At 41.1% G+C, this 20192-nt stretch overlaps 2 protein-coding genes across 5 annotated transcripts in view; both read right to left on the reverse strand.

Moving 5' to 3' along the window:
• prps1b (phosphoribosyl pyrophosphate synthetase 1B) overlaps positions 1-3346 on the reverse strand; it is a 4063-nt gene extending 717 nt beyond the window's left edge. The window contains exons 1-5 of one of the 2 annotated variants that reach the window (XM_017424045.3): positions 3005-3346; positions 2390-2573; positions 1899-1997; positions 424-548; positions 82-255 (exon numbers count right to left, since the gene is read on the reverse strand). In XM_017424045.3, coding sequence (XP_017279534.1) covers positions 82-255; positions 424-548; positions 1899-1997; positions 2390-2573; positions 3005-3126 — 704 coding nt within the window. In that variant the 5' untranslated portion in view covers positions 3127-3346. Of the gene's footprint in view, positions 1-81; positions 256-423; positions 549-1898; positions 1998-2383; positions 2574-3004 lie in introns of both variants that reach the window. The other variant, XM_017424043.3, reaches the window with a different exon arrangement.
• Positions 3347-6532: 3186 nt separating this feature from the next.
• frmpd3 (FERM and PDZ domain containing 3) overlaps positions 6533-20192 on the reverse strand; it is a 100619-nt gene continuing 86959 nt past the window's right edge. For all 3 annotated transcript variants that reach the window (XM_025007626.2, XM_017424206.3, XM_025007628.2), the window contains 8 exons: positions 17880-17999; positions 15788-15924; positions 15188-15314; positions 14716-14805; positions 14330-14509; positions 13979-14114; positions 12393-13283; positions 6533-11783 (listed from right to left, as the gene is read on the reverse strand). In XM_025007626.2, the coding sequence (XP_024863394.1) occupies positions 8977-11783; positions 12393-13283; positions 13979-14114; positions 14330-14509; positions 14716-14805; positions 15188-15314; positions 15788-15924; positions 17880-17999 (4488 nt within the window). In that variant the 3' untranslated portion in view covers positions 6533-8976. The remainder of the gene's footprint in view (positions 11784-12392; positions 13284-13978; positions 14115-14329; positions 14510-14715; positions 14806-15187; positions 15315-15787; positions 15925-17879; positions 18000-20192) is intronic.

Here is a 20192-nt window from a genome sequence, read left to right on the forward strand (position 1 = left end):
GGGGGGGGCAAGTACATTTGTTGCGGTAACCGAAGTAAACCCAGGTCCTGTGACATTTGAAGGGTGAATAAAGGAGCTCACTTGTCAGCGGCGTGGCAGACTGTCCCGCACGTGTCAGCCATGTCGTCCACTAGGATCGCAACCCGATCGGTGACGTCTCCGACGAGAACCATGCGGTCCACCTCATTTGCCTTTTTCCTTTCCTTGTGAATAAGAGCAAAATCCACATTCAACCTGTCTGCGATTGAGGTGACCCTGGAAGGAGGACAGTAAGAAGTCCACAAGTTAAAGCTGATGTGTAAACAAACAACTTACACGTTGGGAGAGATAAAGTTGGGTCAACAGGAGACTAATCTTTAGTGCATTTCAGAAGAGATACAGGGAGGCTGAGAGCAGAAGTCACACACGTTTACTCCGGCTTACCTTTTGGCTCCTCCTGCATCAGGTGACACAATGATACAGTTTTTCCACTCAGGGATGTTCTCTTTGATCCATTTCAGCACAGCTGGCTCTGCATACAAGTTGTCAACAGGAATATCGAAAAAACCCTAAAGAAGAGAGATAAAAATATGTGCAATGAGGTCAGAGGGGCAGAACACAAGGGTTCATATCTCGCTTCTGTATTTAGGCAAACTTAAGGGACAGAGTCGGCCTCCTAATGTAGTGGACTCCACTACACAGGCTGGTGCCAAGCCCACAGAACAGCAGACAACTAAAAAGTAAGTGCCAAAAACAGCATTAAAATTTTGAATATATTAATTAATGATTATTTGAATTAAAAAAAGGCTGTTGTGAAAGTGTTTTAAAAGCAGATAATGTAAATCTACACAAGCTGGAAAAGTCTTTAGAAGCCATTTTCAACTTCAGATGCCAAGCCCGTTAAATCAAACAAATATATTTAAGTACAATCTATTCAGATGTGTTATCAAGTCGCCAAATTCTGGGAGAAAACCCAAGCTGACCCAAACAGATGAAAGGAAATTAATTAGGATGTTCAGGAACAGCCCAGGAACCACCAAGGCTCAAGCCTGCCATGCTCAGGAAACTGATGTAACATTTCTAGTGGGGATTTATTTATTTATTTTTGTCTCAGTTGCACATTTATGTCGTCAGCTGGTAAACAACTCCTCGCCCCAGTGGCAAAAATCCTTCGCTCTCAGTCCTTTTCCCTGCTCGTCGACACTTCCACCTGGCCCCTTGTCCGGTTGACTCGCGGTCCACAGTGAAGCGAGTTTTACGTAGCCGTGGACTGAGAGGGCGCCAGCCAAAAAAGAAGCCCCGCCGCCAAAAGTGACGCCTGCGAGGTTGACTGAAATTTGCAGCTAAAGCCAAATCCCTTCTCGACAATGTCAAGAAGTATGTTTGGAGGAGTCGTGGTGAGGCTTTCAGACTTAAGATTTGTAACAACTATCAAGCATGGTGGTGGCAGCACCATGCTGTGGCACTGTTTCACTGCCAGAAGTACAGGTGCTCGTTCCCCCGTTTGTAAATTTATCCTCTCTGCTTTGTTCCAACCCTATGTATGTAACAAAGCTACAGAAATAAAAGACAGGTGCACAGTTTACCTGACAAGTCCAATCTGGAAGCGCAGTAAAAACAAAGATTGTTAACTTGTTTAGAAAAAGAAATATGGCTACTTCAAATGCCTGTAATTCTAGCCAATGTAGTCGAGTTTGGCAACAGTGGTGAGGACTGTGGCAGATGGCATGGAAGCTAGTCACTGAAGTTTTTGCTGCCTAAAAATGCTGCATCTAAAATTGGGCTTGAAAGGAAGAACAGAACTGCTAAAATACATAAATCTGTTACAAAAAAAAATCCTAGTGAAAGGAAAAATTTGTCTCAAAAGACTTAAAAACACACCTCAAATTGCTGCTGCCCGTTTTCATGTTATAACTCACCTGTATCTGTGAGGCATGCAAATCCATGGTGATGATATGGTCTGCGCCTGACACCGACAACATGTTGGCCACCAGCTTGGCGGAGATGGGAGCGCGGCTCTGCAACGAAAACAGATCTCCTCAGTCACATAGAAGAAATAAACTGGCAGGCTCTTTGACTCTTTTCTAAAAATAACACCTAACAGAGCTGAGCGCCCGAGTTCACTCGTCTCACTCACATGTTACAATCTCCAGAAAACCCAGGTTCTGATAATATAAATAACATTTGGACGACTTGTATTAAGTGCATGCTGTGTGAAAATGCATAACCACAAGTGTGACCTAATGATGGCTTAGGAATATTATCATGCAGAACGGGGACACTAAAACATGCGAACAGAAAGGAACATGTGCCTTGACGAATGGCTGGACATGGCTGCAGGCTTCTTGTCATGAGGCAGGAGGGCAAATGACATGACCGAAGTAAGTAGACAGATATCCCTCACCCCCACCTTGTCCTTCTTGTCTTGCCGGGCATAAGGGAAGCAGGGGATGACAGCTGTGACCCTGGAGGCAGAGGCAATCTTGCAGGCGTTGATCATTATAAGGAGCTCCATAAGATTGTCATTGATCTCCCCGCAGCCGCTCTGGACAATGTAGACATCTTCCCCTCGGACGCTCTCCCCAATCTCCACACTGCCGGGGACAAAAAGTGACAAAAACAAACAGCACTTTGAGCCGCGGCGCTACAACAAGCCCCGGCTGAAACCTGATAGATGAGACAGAGTAAACAATAGCTTAGGTCCACATGTGATTTGGTCTGATCAATGGAGGATGAAGAAAAGCAGAGTCAGTCCTCGTGCCAATAATAAAGCCCCACAGGTGGCCTAATATTTCAGAGTTAGAGAGGTTATTGTTAATAGTTACCATAAGTTATTACAAAGCACGCGTGGGACTACAAGTTCCTGAAAACACCGCGCGGCAATTTCACCGCGACACCTGCTAGCTTGCACGTCGCTACGTAGCAATATGTAACTACCACGCGCATTTATTTTCACGTAGATAAAAAAACCCTAAACAACTAAAACTAAACAATAAAAATAATAATAATAAAGAAAAAAGCTTACCACGTCTCTTGGTTGCTAAATTTTTTAGTAACCACCTTCCCCAGTTCGAGACCCAGGCGGTCTGCTATTTTCTGAGACAGATCCGGGTGGGAGCTGCCGCTGAATATCTTGATGTTCGGCATTTTGTTACGGTCCAGGGCGTCGTTCAGTCCGGGCGAGCGGCGGCAGCGAGCGGCGGCAGCGAGCGGCTGTCGACTCAGACGGGGTCGGAGGCTCCGAGACAACGACTGGAAACCGGTCGACAGTTGATGAGCTGCTTCCTCAGCGAGCTACCTATCCTCCATTATGTCCCACACATCATCACGCGTGCAGTACATCCTCCCAGGGCCGCGCGCACGCTTTCACGCTTTCGCCGCGATGACGTCAGTCTCCCGGAGAAGCCCTGTGTCTCGGAGGCCGATGCGTTTATGGCAGGCAGTTGTAGCATATAATGAAACCACACGTTATCAACTAGAAGACATTGGGTGCCAGCTCAGCTAATGACCGACATTTCAACATAACTTTGTATTAATCTAAACTAAGAAACAAAGCATACACTTGGATGTATAAACGTTTAAAGAAGAGAACTAAGAAAAAAGAAACGCTAAAGCTGCTGCCAGTGGCTCATTATGGTCACCATGGTAACCACACACACCTGTTTGTCCCAGTCCCTGACTGCCAAATTATTAAGAGCCAGACAGAAAACAAGACTCAAACAGTTGCTGTGTAAAAACTGTGATGTATATCGAAAATTATTGAACTGTGAGCATTAGAAGACTATTAGTTGCAACATGTAAATTTTTATCTTTCTGCAGTGTTTTATGTAGTTAGATATAACAAGTTTAAAAAGACCCTTCTATTCCAGTTTTGAAGAGAACATTTTGAGCTAAAATGCCATTGTCTGTGGAAGCTTGAGTCAGCTTTCTTTGCATTCTGGGGGAATATGAGGGAAAGCCATAAGTCCTACAGCAGTGAGAGACACACTGGATGGAAGCAGATCAAAATGTCTACATTTTGGTGTATATTTTGCATATGTACCAAAAAGAGTTGAAAGAGTAAGAAGAGGTTGTTTGCAAATGACGCAAAAAAATTTTAGGCAGTTAGTGTGTGATGTCATCAGCTGTCAGTCAAACTTCCTGTGGAAAAACCTGAAAAAAGTCATAAAACCTAAACTGTGATTGTGTAAAAACCATAAAAGAGTGCCGGTTCAGACATGCAAAGTCCAACTTTCTATGACTCATTTAAACACTGAATAATGTTTCTAATGTTTCTATCTCTGACCTGTAGAGGACTGAGTTTTCTCTTGTGTTTTTGCTTGACTGGTCTCCATTTTGTGTTCTTGTAGTTTTTTTTGTAAATATTGTCTATCTTGTGTGATGCACTGCTACTGAAAGTCATAGCACTCCTTACGGAGCTGGACATTTTGGGACATATTTTGCATGTTTTATTTCAAAGCTACAAATACAGGACACAAATTTTGAGCATAATAGTAATAACGGGGCTTCAATGCTTTTGCATTAGCACCTTTAATAGCAGCACGCCTCCTTATCGAAATGACCTGTGAGAACTGAAGTTAAAATATCTAAAATAACATACAAAAATTGTAGATAATTCAAATGCAAGTTTCTCCCATTAAGATTTTTTACTTCAGGTGTCTACAATGATATTGAGCCTTTGCAGCAGTAATGTCAATAATGCTTTTTCCTCAATGTTGGATAGGAAAAGATCACAGCGTATTGTGTGCTGGTACATAAAGTGAGCAAACATAGCTGGTCATGCCAATGTTTTTATCAGACAAAAAACTATTATGGCGCTACCAAACACATCAGGACAAACAACATTTAGAAGGAAATGTGACGCTTCAGTACATGTGAGATTGCAGGCGTTGGACCTAAAAGGGATTCGTCATGTGCCATAGTTTCCATTAATTCTTCTGCATGTTGAGGTGCATGTACTGTAGCTGATTCTCTCTATTCTGACTCCAGAACAGCTCTAACATCGTAGGTCATTCCCTATGTGCTGTTCTGGTTGTTGGAAGAAATTCAACTTAGAGTCTCAACTAACAAATGATTTGCACATACTTGACATATTCAGACATTTGTCACTAACTATATAATACACAAGCTGCCATGTTAACAGGAGAGGAACTGAAAAGATAAAAGGCCTTTGAGACATACGTTTATACAGCAGACACAAGTAGCTAACAAAGGCTATGTAGGTGTGTGGACGGTGACAAATAAGACTCCTTTCCTTCTCATGGCTAAGGTGAGTTGAGTACGAAAATAGTCATACAAAGATTGTGGTACGTTTACAGCCTTCCACAAAAGCCCAATTCCACAAAGACCTACGAGAAAACATTTAGCAACTTTCTAAATAAAACAGTTTCAGCGGTGATTGGTTTGCAGTCACATTATGAACTTTTTATAACGTAAGGACCCAACTTACCCTGACTAAAATGCAAGTCCTAGCATTCATAAGAGCCCTTTTTTTAAAAAGAATTACTGCTATCCATTCAAACCTCAGTTTAAGAAGACAAGTTAATGAACTAACAACAAAGAAAACTCAAACTCAATCCAATACACAAATGGGAAAAGTGGCATTATTTGCCCAAGGAAGAATGATTTTTCAGACATCCAAAATGTTGATTGTGGATAGGACGGATAACTGAAATGTCCTTTCTGACTAAGTAGAATTAAATCACAGATATCTGTTTTTGAAGATCCCGTTTAAATTGCCATAAGACAGGTAACTAGAAACAGCTCACAGAACTGCAGTTTTTTTTTTTTTTACGACAACAACAATCCTCTTGGGTCTTGGCTTTGCTATTTACTTCAATGAATCCCGTAAGACATGAATTGTTTTTAACTTTTCTAAAGAACCTATCTTAAAACTATCCAAACAATCCTTTTAAATTGGCACAAGAAGACATTACTGCATTGTAATAAGGCAAAAAGCAGTAGAATGAATGTTGTATTGGACAAATGGACATTTTACTTAAAATACACATCTTTAATACTCTTTTAATTACCCAACTTTTTATTAGTGCCTTAATAAGTTAAATTCATAACTGTTTAAATTAATCAGTTTGCTATTTTTGGTATTTATGTAACTCTGTCACATGTACTTTAGAAATATACAACCTTGATATGAACAATATGTCAGTGTAAGCCTTACATTATTCTTTTATGTGTGTGCTTTTCCAATTATAATATCAAAACTTCTTCTGTTACCAAAGCTCACAATGACAGCACTGATAAAGTTTTACAGTTATGCAAATCTCTCTGAGTAGTCGATATCCGACTCACTCTTGTACTCTTGCCAAGTTTTTTAAGTACTTCAGCAACATAGTCATATTGTAATGTATCTGGCAAAAATATTTTATGCATTTTTTTACTGCCAGTAGCCCGTGGTTTATTATATCAAACTGCAGGTAAATCAACACTCATAAGAAAGGAAGGAATGCTTCCTGATAAATAACGTTTATGTGATGTGTTATGTGAAGTGACGCAAACAGACAGTTTAGTGCGTGCAATGTCATTTCCAAATTCATTGAGAGTTTCTATAATATACTTTATTGCTCTTAAAACATGAGTTAACTTTGTACACAGACAGAAGACCACAGTGAGGACAAGATCATTGACAGTGAAATCAGACAGGAATGAATAAAGGCACAAAAAGAAACAATGGATTAATTCATGGAAGGTTCATTGCGTGAATGAAACACAGACTAATCCACGCTGTTATTGCAAAGCAACAAAAACAATGACAACCACACAAAATGTTCACTGTAATGCTGATTTGTTCGTGGGCTTATGCGAGAATATTATTGAGACTTTCATTTATAAAAATAAACATGTCCCATGCTGTATACTCACGTTATATTCTTCAAAATATATGTTTTGCTATTAGTCTCTATGTTACATTGACACTATAAATAATTACCTCACATACATTTGCTATTTACAAAATCGTGACAAGTTTGAATAAATCTGAACGGTACAAGTAGTTTAAAAGTATCTCATTTTTCTCTCAAATGTTTATTTACATCTGCGGTGTAAAATTATACATTTTTCTTACTGAATGCCATTTGTAAAACATACTCGAGCGGCCACTATACACGTTCAGTTTAGTCTAAAAATAAAGTGAACAGTTTCCTCTCCTCCGGTGTCAGCGTGTCTGTCCCTGAAAGCTGCAAAGGAAAACATGCAGCACAATGAGAGAGAGAAACCACCACATAGTCTGCATGGAGATGCAATCTTAACAGCGAAGGAAACACTGTTAAAAGGAGTGCTCGAAACATTGAAAATTGTCACAAAAATGCTGGGAAGCTGATGCATTGAAGACTCCTTCTGCTTTATAAATATGTATTAGCTGTGTGATGAATAATTACATTGTAATCGTGACCTTTTTGTTGAATATATTTCAATCATTTATACCCACAGTATTTTTAGACAAACCTTTTATCACCAGGTTGTTATTACATTTCAGTGGAGATTTTGTGAGCATTAAATTTAGAACTATACAAACATTTTGGTACAATTTCACAAGATTTATCAAATGCATAAAGAAAAAGTGTTTAGAAGAAACAGTATAACCCATCTCTTGTTTGCAGTGTCGTCGCAACAGAATTGCCACTGCTAATTTAGTTTCATAGCACTGTCTTTTAATAGTATATCCACAATACATTGTAGGCCGGCAGAACTATAAAATCTCTGTTGATTATTTTCCGGGAACAACAAGAGGATGAGACACAAAGAAGATTGCAGACAAGAAATTGAGTGTTAGTTTTATTAAAATACATAGAAAACTACTTTGTGTGTTTAAATATTTGCTAGATTGCACAATGTGTGACAGCACATAGAAAGCAGACCTTTATGTCGCATCTGAAAACCTGGATAAAAACAAAGGAGTGTTTTGAAAAAAAAAAAGTGGGTCAAAAATGCGTTGTGAGGAGACGATTTGTGAAAGACCGGCAATGCTGACTCAAGTAAGGTTTCTCAGCAGTGACATGGTTCAAAAACACAATCAAACATTAAAATATACATTTGAGTTTCAGAAGATATTTCAGAAGTTGTGCAAAATCCTAGTCACAGGCTTACTCACTCGAATGTCTATATTTAAAATGATGATTCCAGTGAGATGCGAGTGAGCTATGGATCTGTGATGATGTAAAACACACAGTTTGTATTACTGGTTATATTGCGGGTATGTCTTCTCTACAGCTGAGTGAGGTAAGAACACTAATGATTTTACAGTGGATAAAACTGTGACTTGGGTCTCTGCTACATTGTCTGCCCTAAGCAGGTGTGTTTCATACCTGCAGTCTTTTAATGAGAAGAGAATATGCTTCTGTCAGTCAGTGTAGTTGGGTACGGCACACTTGCCTCTCAGTGCTTTTCATTTTTCAGCTCTGTCACATGTATTCAGATGGTCACACACACTGCCAACAAAGCCAACAGGAATCGATTTTGCATTACAACAGTTAGCAGATTCCACAAACACGTCACCATCTAACCAGCCAACCCTTTGGACTACTCGGTTTACAAAAAGTCGCTACTTGACAACATCTCGGAACATATTTCATCCAACGCATACATGTATTTCTAATATATTATGATTTTTTATAATTCTCTTACCTAAATACATTTTAAATAAATTCTTCACCTGTTTTCTTGACAAACTTTGTATTATTTGCTAAGTAGACACAACTTAAATATACATTACATATAAAAGTTTTACTATAATAGTTTTATTTATATGGTCAGTGTTGATATGAGGTGATTAGCCCTGTATCACCCAGTCTTTTATAGGGTTCTTAATCCATTGTGCATTAGTTTGGTGTATCTTTATTTTTTTTAAAACAAGGCTACCTCAGGGCCTGTAAACATGGGATGGAACAGTTGCATTGCAATTTTTACTGAGGATGATTCATTGCAGATTTAGTAAAAATTGTAAACAATAAATAAATAATGAACCTGCCTGATCCATCCCTTCTAGACAGGCAGAGTTTTGATGGGTCGCGTAAGTGAGCTCATGTTGGTGTTGGAGGAAACTTGAGGGCTCACTGTCTTTGTTGGCAAGCTGCTTGAGTGCCCCATAGACTCCTCTGCTGCGCGCAGAAGCAAAGTGTAGTTGATAGCTACTTCCTCGACTTTCTTCAACAGCTGGAGCCTTTGGATTTCTGAGCGAACCCCTCGGACCAGTTTGATGAAGGTCTGAGTTAGTTCACACAACACCCGGAAGCTGTCTGAGACAACAGCGAGCATGCGCGTTGGGCTTTTTTCAACACTCGCCACTCTCCGACAGGATGCTCTGAACTCTTTGAAGCGCACCGCCAGCTCCTGTTTGTATTCTGCAATCCGTGAGGGCTGAAGACGAGCTTCACCCTCAGCCTGTGGGCTGTTGGCACATTGCCGCAGGATTGAGAGCAACTCATTAGCATCCAGCTGAGCATTCAGGAAACCGTCAGGCAAGCTGAAACTTTTCCCCTGCAGAGCTTGTACCCGTGCAAGACTTCCTTCAAGTGTACCACAGGCTCTCAGGTCAATGTCTTGTGTCTGTGGTTCCTCCTCGTCCTCCTCCTCCTCTTCGCCGCTGCAGTCCTCTGCATTAAGAACTTGGAGTGTTTTGCTTACAACAGGAAAGTTACGTGAGTCCACCTCCATGCCTGGAAGGACCTGAAGAGGTATAGAGTATGAGAGTTCATCTTTCTCACTGCTTTCATCTGCAGCCTCACACTTCCTGTAACAGAAACAGAATGAGCAGCATTTATCTTTGTCATCACTGTCTTCACTAGGCAGGGTAAGCAACACTTCCCCGGTCCCCTCTTTACTTTCACGCAGGAGTTCTTCTCCCTGAATGAAAAACACGCCCTTTTTTCCTTTCCCCTCTGCCTGGTGAGACTGTGTGTGAACTGGTTCTATTGGGGTAGGGAGTCTCAGCCCTGTAGCTCTTACTCTCTCCATCTCCTTCTCCAGGCTTTTGGCTTTTGGCTTCACTTCAGCATACACAGGTGTGCTAGTGCTGTTATCCAGCTCACCAATACTGTATCGTCTCTGCAGCTTTTTGTACTGTGGACCTCCCATGCAATCGGTTTGAGAAGTACAGGTGGGCAAACAGGAGGTCTGGTCTCCCCTCGGCTCTCTTGACTCAAGGCTAGTAGATCGTATTCGTGTGGTCTTGATCTCTAAGGTCTGAGGTCTCCTTGTGCCACCTTGAGCATGAGGGACTTTGGAGACTGCTGGAGGGGTCTTGGAGACAGTTCTCTCTCTGCCCCTGGTTTTTGTCTCCGTTGTGGTGCCAACTGGAGTGTCAGGTAATCGCATGCCCCTACACATTCGCTTACAGTCACAACTGCGCCGCTGCTCCCTGGAGATCCCTGGGGCCTTAAGAACAGGACTGGTACGGAGCTGGCAGGCACAAGGAGTGCCTGACGGTACAGGTGAGGAACCTTGGGGCAGAAACTCTCCCTGCGATGATTTGGGTTTCAGCAGCTCCTCTAAGAACTCAAGCTCATACTGGCGAACCTTTTGCAATTGAGCTCTTCGTTCATCTGTCTCTCTTCGCATTCGAGCTGGAAAGGTTGCTGAAAGAAGATTTCTAAAGCTCAAGAAAGGAGCACTGCGTTGGGATTTCCCCTTACCATTGCCCTGCTTTGTTGAGTCTCTGGCTGGGAGAGTGGAGACTTTTTCTACAGAGGGGCTTGGCATTGTAAGATCATCTAAAATAGGTAAGGACTTTACAGGGCATTTCTGTGACTCATGGGATTTTCCCTGAGCACTCTCAGTCTTGTTTTCATTTGTTTCCTTTTTTTCTACTTTTGCAGGCAAATGAGGGGAGAACTTGGTTTGTATTTGTGGGCTTGGTTTTGCCAGACTTGAATCTGTTCCAGCCCTTGCTGCATTTTCTTTGCTGTTTGCCAGTTGGAGGCCTTTGGCTTGAAGACGCTCATCATCTGTGGGGGATGATGATTGAAATACCACTATCTTCTGAACTTGCGGGTCTTTCAGCTTTAGCTGCGGTGCAGACTCCTGTTGCACTGGACATGTGCAGAAAAGGTCATCAACTGGCAGAAGTTCTGTAGAGCTTGAAGGCTTCATGGTCTCACTAGAGGCAGTAATGGCATCTTGGCACATATTAGTGTGGGAGATCTTGGCAGGGACAGTTGTGTCCACAGGCAAAAGTTTCGGTAAGGCTTTGTTCATTGGGTCTGCGTAAGGAGGTGCTGGTGTCTTCACCTTTATACCATCAGGGAGATTTTGGCTTTGCATTTCCCCAGAAGAATTTGATAAACTCTGATCTTTACTGACTTGAGCTGTCAGTAAAGCATCAGACGTTTTAAGTTCTTCTGGTGGCTTAGACAAGGGATCAAGGTTATTTGCTTTGGCAGACTCAGAGATTGCTTTTAATTCTGCTTTCTGGCCAGTCTGAGTAGTGCCTTGATTGTCCCCATGCTCTGTCACGACACTAAGTATTGCTGAATCGTGGCTGGGCTGACTGACTTTAAATGGAACAGTCTTACTGAGGATTACTTGCTTGGGTGGACAGCCAGCACGGATCTGACCCACAGAAAAGGCTCCAGTTCCTATTGTCTTTGCAGTACAGCCAGGTATAGCCAGGGGAAAGTCACGGCGACAGAGAATACGCTCCTTGTTGATATGATGAGCTAGCAGATAAGTCTGGTTCTGATTTTGCTTCATTGCCGACACCATCTCAGAAACGTCTGTCAGTTCAGAAGAGTTGGTCTCATGACCTGAATCCAGTGATGACTCAGGCGTAATTGCAGCTAGGACAATCAGCCCTGAGAAGAACAAGAGTACAGAGCACTGTTAGTACATTCAAGAAGCAACAAATAATACTGAATATATTGATTGTAATCACAAAACAAAATAAATTTGAAGCAGCTGTGAATGTTTTCCCAGATCAGTTTTTCAGAATCAAATTGTTCAAATCTGGTTATGTACTTGAATTGTTTCATCTTATATTAAAGTATTGGAACTTTTACATGCAAGTCTATGATTGAAAAGATTTAGAAAAAAATATGTCACTTCATGCAAATTACTTACTTTAGAATAAATTTATAAAATAAATAGTTTTGCTTGTTTTAGACATTTCAGTAGTAATGTCTATGATCAGCTGTTGATTCTTTATTTATGCAAAGCAGATACGATGTATAATCTTTTTCAGTTAAACTTGACGACTATTCTAATTAAGCAACTTAACCAAAACATTCTCTGCCATCTCATGACAAATTTCACTTCAGTGATTCTATAAAATGATAACTGCAAAGGTTTTGCACATTTTGCAGATCCATGGGGTCAATGTGAAATTGGACTGATTAAAAAAAAAAGAATCACTGTGTTTATTTTCTGAGTGATTTGTGAGCTGTAGCATGACTGAGGCTGTTGACCTGCAGTCTGTGTTGGTTGTTGAGGGTGATGTGGGTAGTCCTCAGAGGCTGCCAAAGCCTCAAGCGCCTGTAAGGTGGACACCAATGCATCATCAAGCTCCTGGGCATGATCTCGGACTGTTCTTGTGGCCACATTATCAATCAGTGTCACAGGCACATCTTCCTTGGGTTGTGGCTGTTTTCCAGGGGCAACCCCAATCGTGGCACTTGTTCGAACCTTCCTTCCTCTCTTTGGGTCATCCTCGTCAGAGCTGTTATCCCTGAAGCCGGGTGGTGGGGCAGCAATTGCAGGGGGTGGCGGCTGCAACATTTCTGCTCCCCCATCTGTCTCCTCCTCATCCTCTTCTTCATTCCCAGGAGGTGGAAGTGCTGTGAGGTCAACAGCTCCTCCATCTCTGGAGGCACACGCACTGGAGCAATGCTTCCCAGAGCTCCCACTACTGTTCACTGCTGCTGACAGACCCTCTGCCCTAAGCCTGGCTTTGCAGGAGTCACAGAAGTATCGTGAGGTTTTCTTGGACTGAACCATTGTTTGAGCTCTGGCTCGAAATCCTGCTTTCTCCTCCACCGGGTTCTCTAAAACCCCAGTGATGTCTTCTGTACTCTCCTGCGTGGGATCTGACTTGGTGCGGGGCCGTCCGTGGGACTCCTGAGAAATAAAGTTCTCATTGATGTCGAGCTCAGCCTCAGTGTGCACTTGTTGCTCCTGAAATTGTTGGTGTTCTCGAAGGTGAACATGACACAGGCCCAGATGCTGAGGCTCTGCCGGAACCAGGGCTCTTGAGCTCCCCGACTCTCTGTGTGAGCTTTCCCTCTCCTCCCCTCGCCTCCCTCCACTTTGCAATCCAGTTGCTCCAGAGCGTGGGTGGGGGTGGTGGGAGCTTCTGTAATCTGAGGACAGAAGTGTCAGAGCAGTGGAGAGTTTGAGGTGTTAAGAACAAGTGGGTATATAGAAGATCCAGATGGACAAGCAGAGGCAACAGCTGGTGGTCAGATGGGGATTATTTCAGAGAATGAATGTTAATAGCTGAAATTTTCTGAGGTTGGAGGGTTAGATTCTGATATAATGTGATGATGTGATGGTACGATTCTTCTTTAATGTATTCTACAGATTGATGCAGCAGATGGCACAGAATGTCTTCATGTTTGAACACTAAAAGTTTATGATTACACCAAAAGCACAATGCACTTTACAATTTCATAGTGAGCTGCCTCAGGAAAAAAGAAATATGGCATTCCATTCCAATGAGTCAGGATGGAGATGAGGAGAAAGACAGCAGAGGGCGCCATGAGATGGGAGTTCCAGGCAAATCTGATTACTACAATGACTTCAGTCAATAGAGAAGCAGCGTCCATCAATGTCCACGCCGACCAAACATATATAGAAACTGGCAAATATTTCCTGGCATGCAGTGTCTATTATTGTGCAAAAATCAAAACATTTTCTGTTGTTTCATTTTAAATTTCTTATGTTGAATAGCTTTAGCTTTTTAAATAATGTTGACAATTCCTATTTGCTTAACTTATATTTTATAAATAATTTTTTATAGCAAATATATATATTTATAATTGATCAGAACACTTACCTGACTTGGTCAGCTGAGTCTGACCAAAGTTTCGAAAATAAATAGTCCGTTTAGGGTCTACAAACAGCTTGTAGTAGCCAGAGAGGAGGGATGCAAAGTTACTGGCATCAGGCCATTCCATAAGTAGGACCAGAGGCTGTAGGACATGATGGAAAGAAAAAATATATAGATCAGGGGGCAGACAATAAAAGCTGCCTTCTCATTTTGTTATAAGGTGGTCTAATAGACAGGAAATTGTAGAACAGAGCTTAATAACTAGCTTTGATAAAATTAAAAAACCAATAGGAACAAAATGTGTTCAATTGTATCTTAGCTTCACAGTGTGGATCTTTCAGTCCTATTTCGTAACACCTTGGCTTCGTGGATGGACACCTCCACACGAGCCACTCCTTGGCTCTCTCTGTAGAGCTGGATCTTGGAAACTCTGCTGAACTCAGCCAGAACGGTCGTGAGGTTATTCTTCAGGTCAATCACATGACTGATGCCATGCCGAGGGCCCACCAGCAGCGTCGTAGCAGACTGTTTCTCATCCTGCATGAGAATGCAACAGGTTATAGGATCGTTTGGACCCCACGCAGTTGTTTAAGCAAATCTATGTGCATTAACAGAAACCCTCCCTCTGTAAGTAGAGCACTCTACATGGCTCGGAAAGCATGCAAGTAAACCTAATGGAGGAAAGAAGTAAATAAACAACAAGCAGCTGTAGTTTTGATCACAAAATTTTAAAAATATCTTACCAATCCAACAGTGTTAAACAGTATTCCTCCAAAAGGTGGAAGGTCGTTGAGCACTCGCATGTACTGTAGTTTCCCTTGGAGCGGAGGAACCTGTCAGCACAGTGATAATGAGCAAATTCTTCTCTCTGAAAGTGAAATCTTTTTCCTACACTTCCTAAATGCTCCTGGGGGCACTGTTGAGCCACAGCTTTTGCTAATAAAGTCTTATGCAACAGTTAAATCTGTAGGGATGAAAGGCTCGCCCAAAGGACTTGTTATCAAGCATACATAACCTCATGAAACAATACAGTAAAATTTCCTGTGTTTAAGCTGCAAAATGCTTAAATATAAAAGTTAATTGCAATTCCCAGTATCTCAGTTAAGCAAGAGAGTTTGCTTTATCATTTTTTTAAACTTATTTTTATGATTATTTTTATGGCTTATTTTGTGAGTTGTTACATTTGCTCTGAAAATGTTTTTAAAATGGAGACACCTTGTTGCCTGACGGTGGTGGATGTTGGTATGTTTTCAGCAGCTGCGACAGAGTCTTGCACACATTCTTCTCCTTCACTGTGGGAAGCAGAGTGAGTGGAAGGAAAGGCTCGAGTCCCCACTCTTTTCTGTGACCAAGAGAAAAGGAAAAACACCGCAGATTTCAACACACGAGAGCGAAAACACTGTGAAAAGATGACGCCAATAAGACAAAAGGAGATTATTTTTTGAATCGCATGGTAATACCCATTCAGCCTATCTTCCACCCTCTATAACCCAATCTATCTGTCATAGCCATCCTCAGTCTATTACAAACACAGTGAATGTGCTCTGCCTCTGTGGTTGTGATAGCAAAAGCTAATTACTTGCAAGGTTGAGGTTTTGAAAAGTAAATGGGAAAATTCGGAGGAGATGTAATTTCACAAAGCAATGGATTTTGCAATGGATAACTACCTAGGGAAAATGGTCCTTGAGTAATTGGAAATTTTAATACTGTTGGGATTAATTATTAATCCTTCAGATATTACTGAATGAACAGGCTTCACTATATGGGACCCATTGATATGCCACTCGGATTTGTTAATAGACTTTGTGGACTTACTCAACGTATTTGAGAGAGATCTTCTGATTAGGCCTCGCGGAGGACACAGTGATGTAGATGTGGAGCGCCGCCAATCGTAATGTGATGTCAGATTTCCAGTCCATGCCAAAGCGCTCCTTGATGACGTCATTGCGACTCTGTGAGGACAAGATCATTTTTAATTCTTTTTTTGTATCCAGCTGAATGCAAAAAGAAACTTTATTAGAGATTGGAAGACCCTCTATAACTTGATCTCTGAGTAAATTGTCTTATAAAAGTTCAGAATTATTAAGATTAGATATATGCGCTTAATGAAAGTATTTAGAGGAGCTCATGACCAGTCTATTACAGCTGTAATCTGAGGCTTCTATACACAGCTCACGGCCATGGATGTCATATTAAATTTGGGCTTTTGATGACTGAGTTGAACTATTATTTTCCAAGGCTGGAATGGTCATACAACATTTTTTTGTTTTTTTCAAGAATTGGGTGCACAAGTCTGAGTTAGTTGGGAATTTTGCCAAATTATACACAAAGGGTAAAAACATACATACATTCACCTAAATTTTTTAATAAATGGTGCTGAGAGTTCTTGAAGGTCTTTTATCTAGTCAGAACAAAGATCTACAAAGTTCTTGCTAGTGATTATGATTGACTGCAGCTGGTAGTTTCACTTTGTCAGCTTAAAAAAAATAATTGACAGCTCTTTTTGAATTGACCAATGCTCATCTATGATTTTCAGATGAAAAAAAAAAGTTCAGGACTGTTCAGGAGCAATCCATTAAGCACCAAAGCTCAAGCCTGCCATGAACTGAAAACTGCTGGAACACCAGTGTCACTGTCCACAAGAGAATGAGTTACATCACCACTGACCAAGAAAAAAGCTCCTGCCACAAAAACAACAATTCTCAGCTGCCCACACAGACAAGCCAAACGCCTTCACAAGAAAAGTTTTATGGTCAGACGAGACACAGCTTGAACTTTCTGACCACAATGACAAAAAGTTTGATCGGAGGAGTCAAGGGTAGGCTTTCAAATAATAACACACCAACTGTCAAGCATGAAGTTGGTCGCATCATGCTGTGGTGCTGGTACATTGCACAAAGTAATAATGAAGGACCGCCACTTCACCTCAAACCGACAGCTAGATGGTTGAAACCTGGACAAAACTGGGTGCTCCAACTGGACAATGACCTCAAACACACATCAAAACTGGTTTCTGATGGGATAAGGTTGCAGGGAGCTGGTGTCTATCTCCACCAGTCACTGTGCGAGAGACAGGGGACAGCCTGGACAGGTTGCAAGTCCATCACAGGGACAGAGACAACTGAGACAAACAACCATTCACACTGTCTCTCACACCTAGGAACAATTTAAAGTTGCCAGTTAATCTAATATGCATGAAAAACAAAAAACATGTACACAGGCAGAACATGCAAGCTCTACACAGAAAAGCCCCAGGCTGGGAGGCGATCCTGCGTCCTTCTTGCTGTGAGGCGACAGCTCTAATCAAGGCACCGCCGTGCCGCCCACCTGGAAACCAACCAGTTCAAATGAACTTTAGCAATTCTGCCAAAAAGAGTGGTCAAATATCCAGCCAGAATTATGCCTGAACCTTGCTGATTGCTACAAAAAGCCTGTGATCAAGATGGAACGTGTTAAAAGACGTTTGCCCAATAATAATAAACTCAAAAAAACTCAAACTTGTGCACCCAATTCTTGTCTTTTAAAATCATTCAAGTTGTGTGTTGTGTAGACACTGGACCCCGAAAAATGACGAGTTCAAAAAATCTATCACTAAAAAACCCAAATGAATATGACATTCATGTCCATGGTGAGAGATTGAAAATAATTCCAGCTGTATTTCTAAGGATTTATAGTGTGTCATACAATATTATGATAAATATTTCTAAGACTAAATCAATCAACGGTCACAAAAGCATACAGTACATAAGCCTCAAGAAAATTTGAAATGGAAACCAGATTTCTAAAGGAACTTAAAAGCTTCGACTCCCATTTGCCAACTGCTTCACTTCAAAGAGACAGCTGTCCAACAGTATCACGAGACTGAACGACATCTGTTTAAATCCCCTCCCATAATCCCGTGCTTTACCTGTATATAGAGGTACTCAAATGCAGCAGGGTCTCGTCTTAACAGATCTGCAGGGTCCTTCGGGAAGAAGCAAATGCGGAAAAGACACTTCATCCCTTGGAAATAGGTTCTGTGCACCACCTGAAGGAATATAACTCTGTCAGTTTGGTGACAACTACATCTTCAAACAGGCAGTGTACCAGAGGACCACTTGACAATAGTGAAGACAGAGGACTGACTTCTGAATGCAGTGTGTATTTTTGCATTACTACAATGTGGGATTTGCATGCAGCATATTCAGTCAAGATAAAAAAAAACATGCAAGGAAAAGTAGAGTTCTAAACAGACCAACATTTGCAGACAGATTAAAAAATATATTCAAAGTGTAAATTTAAAAGGCCACCTCACTAATGTAAGGACTTTACCACGTGTCCCAACAGGATTGTTTACTTTGTGTTAGAGTTTTAAACACCAAGTGAAATTTACAGACTAACCGATCTACAGTGGGCAACAATCACAGGTTTGAAGTTCAAGTTCTTTATTGTCATTCCAAATATATTCAAAGTACGATGGAATAAATCTGTGCCTTGTGTCCTGAGTGGGTGCAGAAAGAAAAATGAACAACAAATAACAAATTCAGTGCTAAAAGCTATGATGTGTGATTAATATCCAATGTAAAAATAAATAGTTGTCAAGCCTCAAGTTTAAAATCAGTTAGGAAAAATATATATCCACCAGCAACCTACTGTATGTTATTTGCCCTTTAAAATGATGAATGAGTTAAATTCAGAATAATAAAACAAAACATGTTTCTCATGTCCATATGAGTGTTGCTGGGAATTAGGCAGCCTTATTGGCTGTGAGATGAAGCTATTGCACATTCTGGTTGTTCTTCAAACCTGCCATAAAATTCATTCAGCCTGTCAGGGAGGGAGGCGGAGGTGACCTCCACTTGTATTTTTTGCTTTATAGTCTGCAGTGTTCTGCTCAAACGCATCCAAATGAGCACATTCACGAGTGTCATTCATATCTTCTGTGAACTTTGAACTTTAACAAGGCTGTTTCATAAACGATGAACTGAAACTTAGTGCAGCTCATTCTGGAGACATTAAAAGAGATTATTATCACCTGCTGCCATGAAAGGAGGCTGATCGCGCGTGCGTGTGTGTGTGATCAATTGTCTGTCAGCAAAATATCTCATAAACCACTGGACAGGGTTGAGACTAATGGCAACAGAGAAGAGCAGAAGCATAAATCAGAAAAACTCATTCTGCCATTTCTACCTTTTTTTTGCCTAGTGTGCATGTAAATAAAACCAAAATAACAACACGAGTGTTGCCTTTGAGTGAAGGTTTTGCCAGATAACCTTAGGTTAAAAAAAAAAACCCTGTATTTTAATAAAGCAAGCCATCGAGCTTGTAGTTATTAGCCTTAATGAACCTCTTTTCAGTCAGAGTTTCACCAGATACTATTTCTTTCTGTCAACGAAAACAGAAAAGTATATAATGAGAGCGTCCTTATTAAGAATGTAGCCCAAATAAAATGCTTCATATTGCAAAGAGATCAGATTGCACTGTAGTGATGATACAATTAATATGCTAATTGAAGCATTATGTTATTTAGAAAGCTAACAGTGATGGCAGTGGCTCAGGAGGTAGAGGTTTGTCCTGTAGCTGGAGGATTTCTGATTCAAACCCCCGCTCCTTCCATCTCAGTCGTTGTGTCCTTGGGCAAGACACTTCACCTGCCTTGCCTACTGGTGGTGGTCAGAGGGCTCGGTGGCGCCGGTGTGATGGCAGCCTCACTTCTGTCAGTCTTACCACCATCAGTGGATGAATGGGTGAATGACTGCTTGTAGTGTAAAGCGCTCTGGGATCCTTGGACTAGATAAAGTGCTATACAAGTGCAGGCCATTTATAATTTTAGTAGATATAAAAACTCACAAATGAACGCGAACTCCTTCATGTTGGGAATGTGAATTCAGTTTAGTTTTCAAATGATAAAAATAAACTATTTCAAGTTTAATCTGCATGAACTGAACTTTTGAACCAGTTCTTCTGAGGGTGAAATTGCACAACACTGACAGTCAGCAGTCCGATGACCTCAATCCCTTGTTACACATGCCCTGACAAATACAAAAATATTTTCTTCTTTTTATATTTATTTGGTTTTATTATTATTTTTATTATCATCATCACTATTTTGCTTGGTTCGTAGGTTTCTGGGCATGACTTCTTAAGCTTGTTGTGACTTGCCCTGATGCTAGTGCAGCCTTGCTGTTCTATCTTTCATCCTTCTAGTGCCTTAAAGCCACATCATTCAAACAGTTTTTAC

This window comes from Kryptolebias marmoratus, linkage group LG9 (assembly GCF_001649575.2).
Source record: "Kryptolebias marmoratus isolate JLee-2015 linkage group LG9, ASM164957v2, whole genome shotgun sequence".
In the NCBI taxonomy this organism is placed as follows: Eukaryota; Metazoa; Chordata; class Actinopteri; order Cyprinodontiformes; family Rivulidae; genus Kryptolebias; species Kryptolebias marmoratus.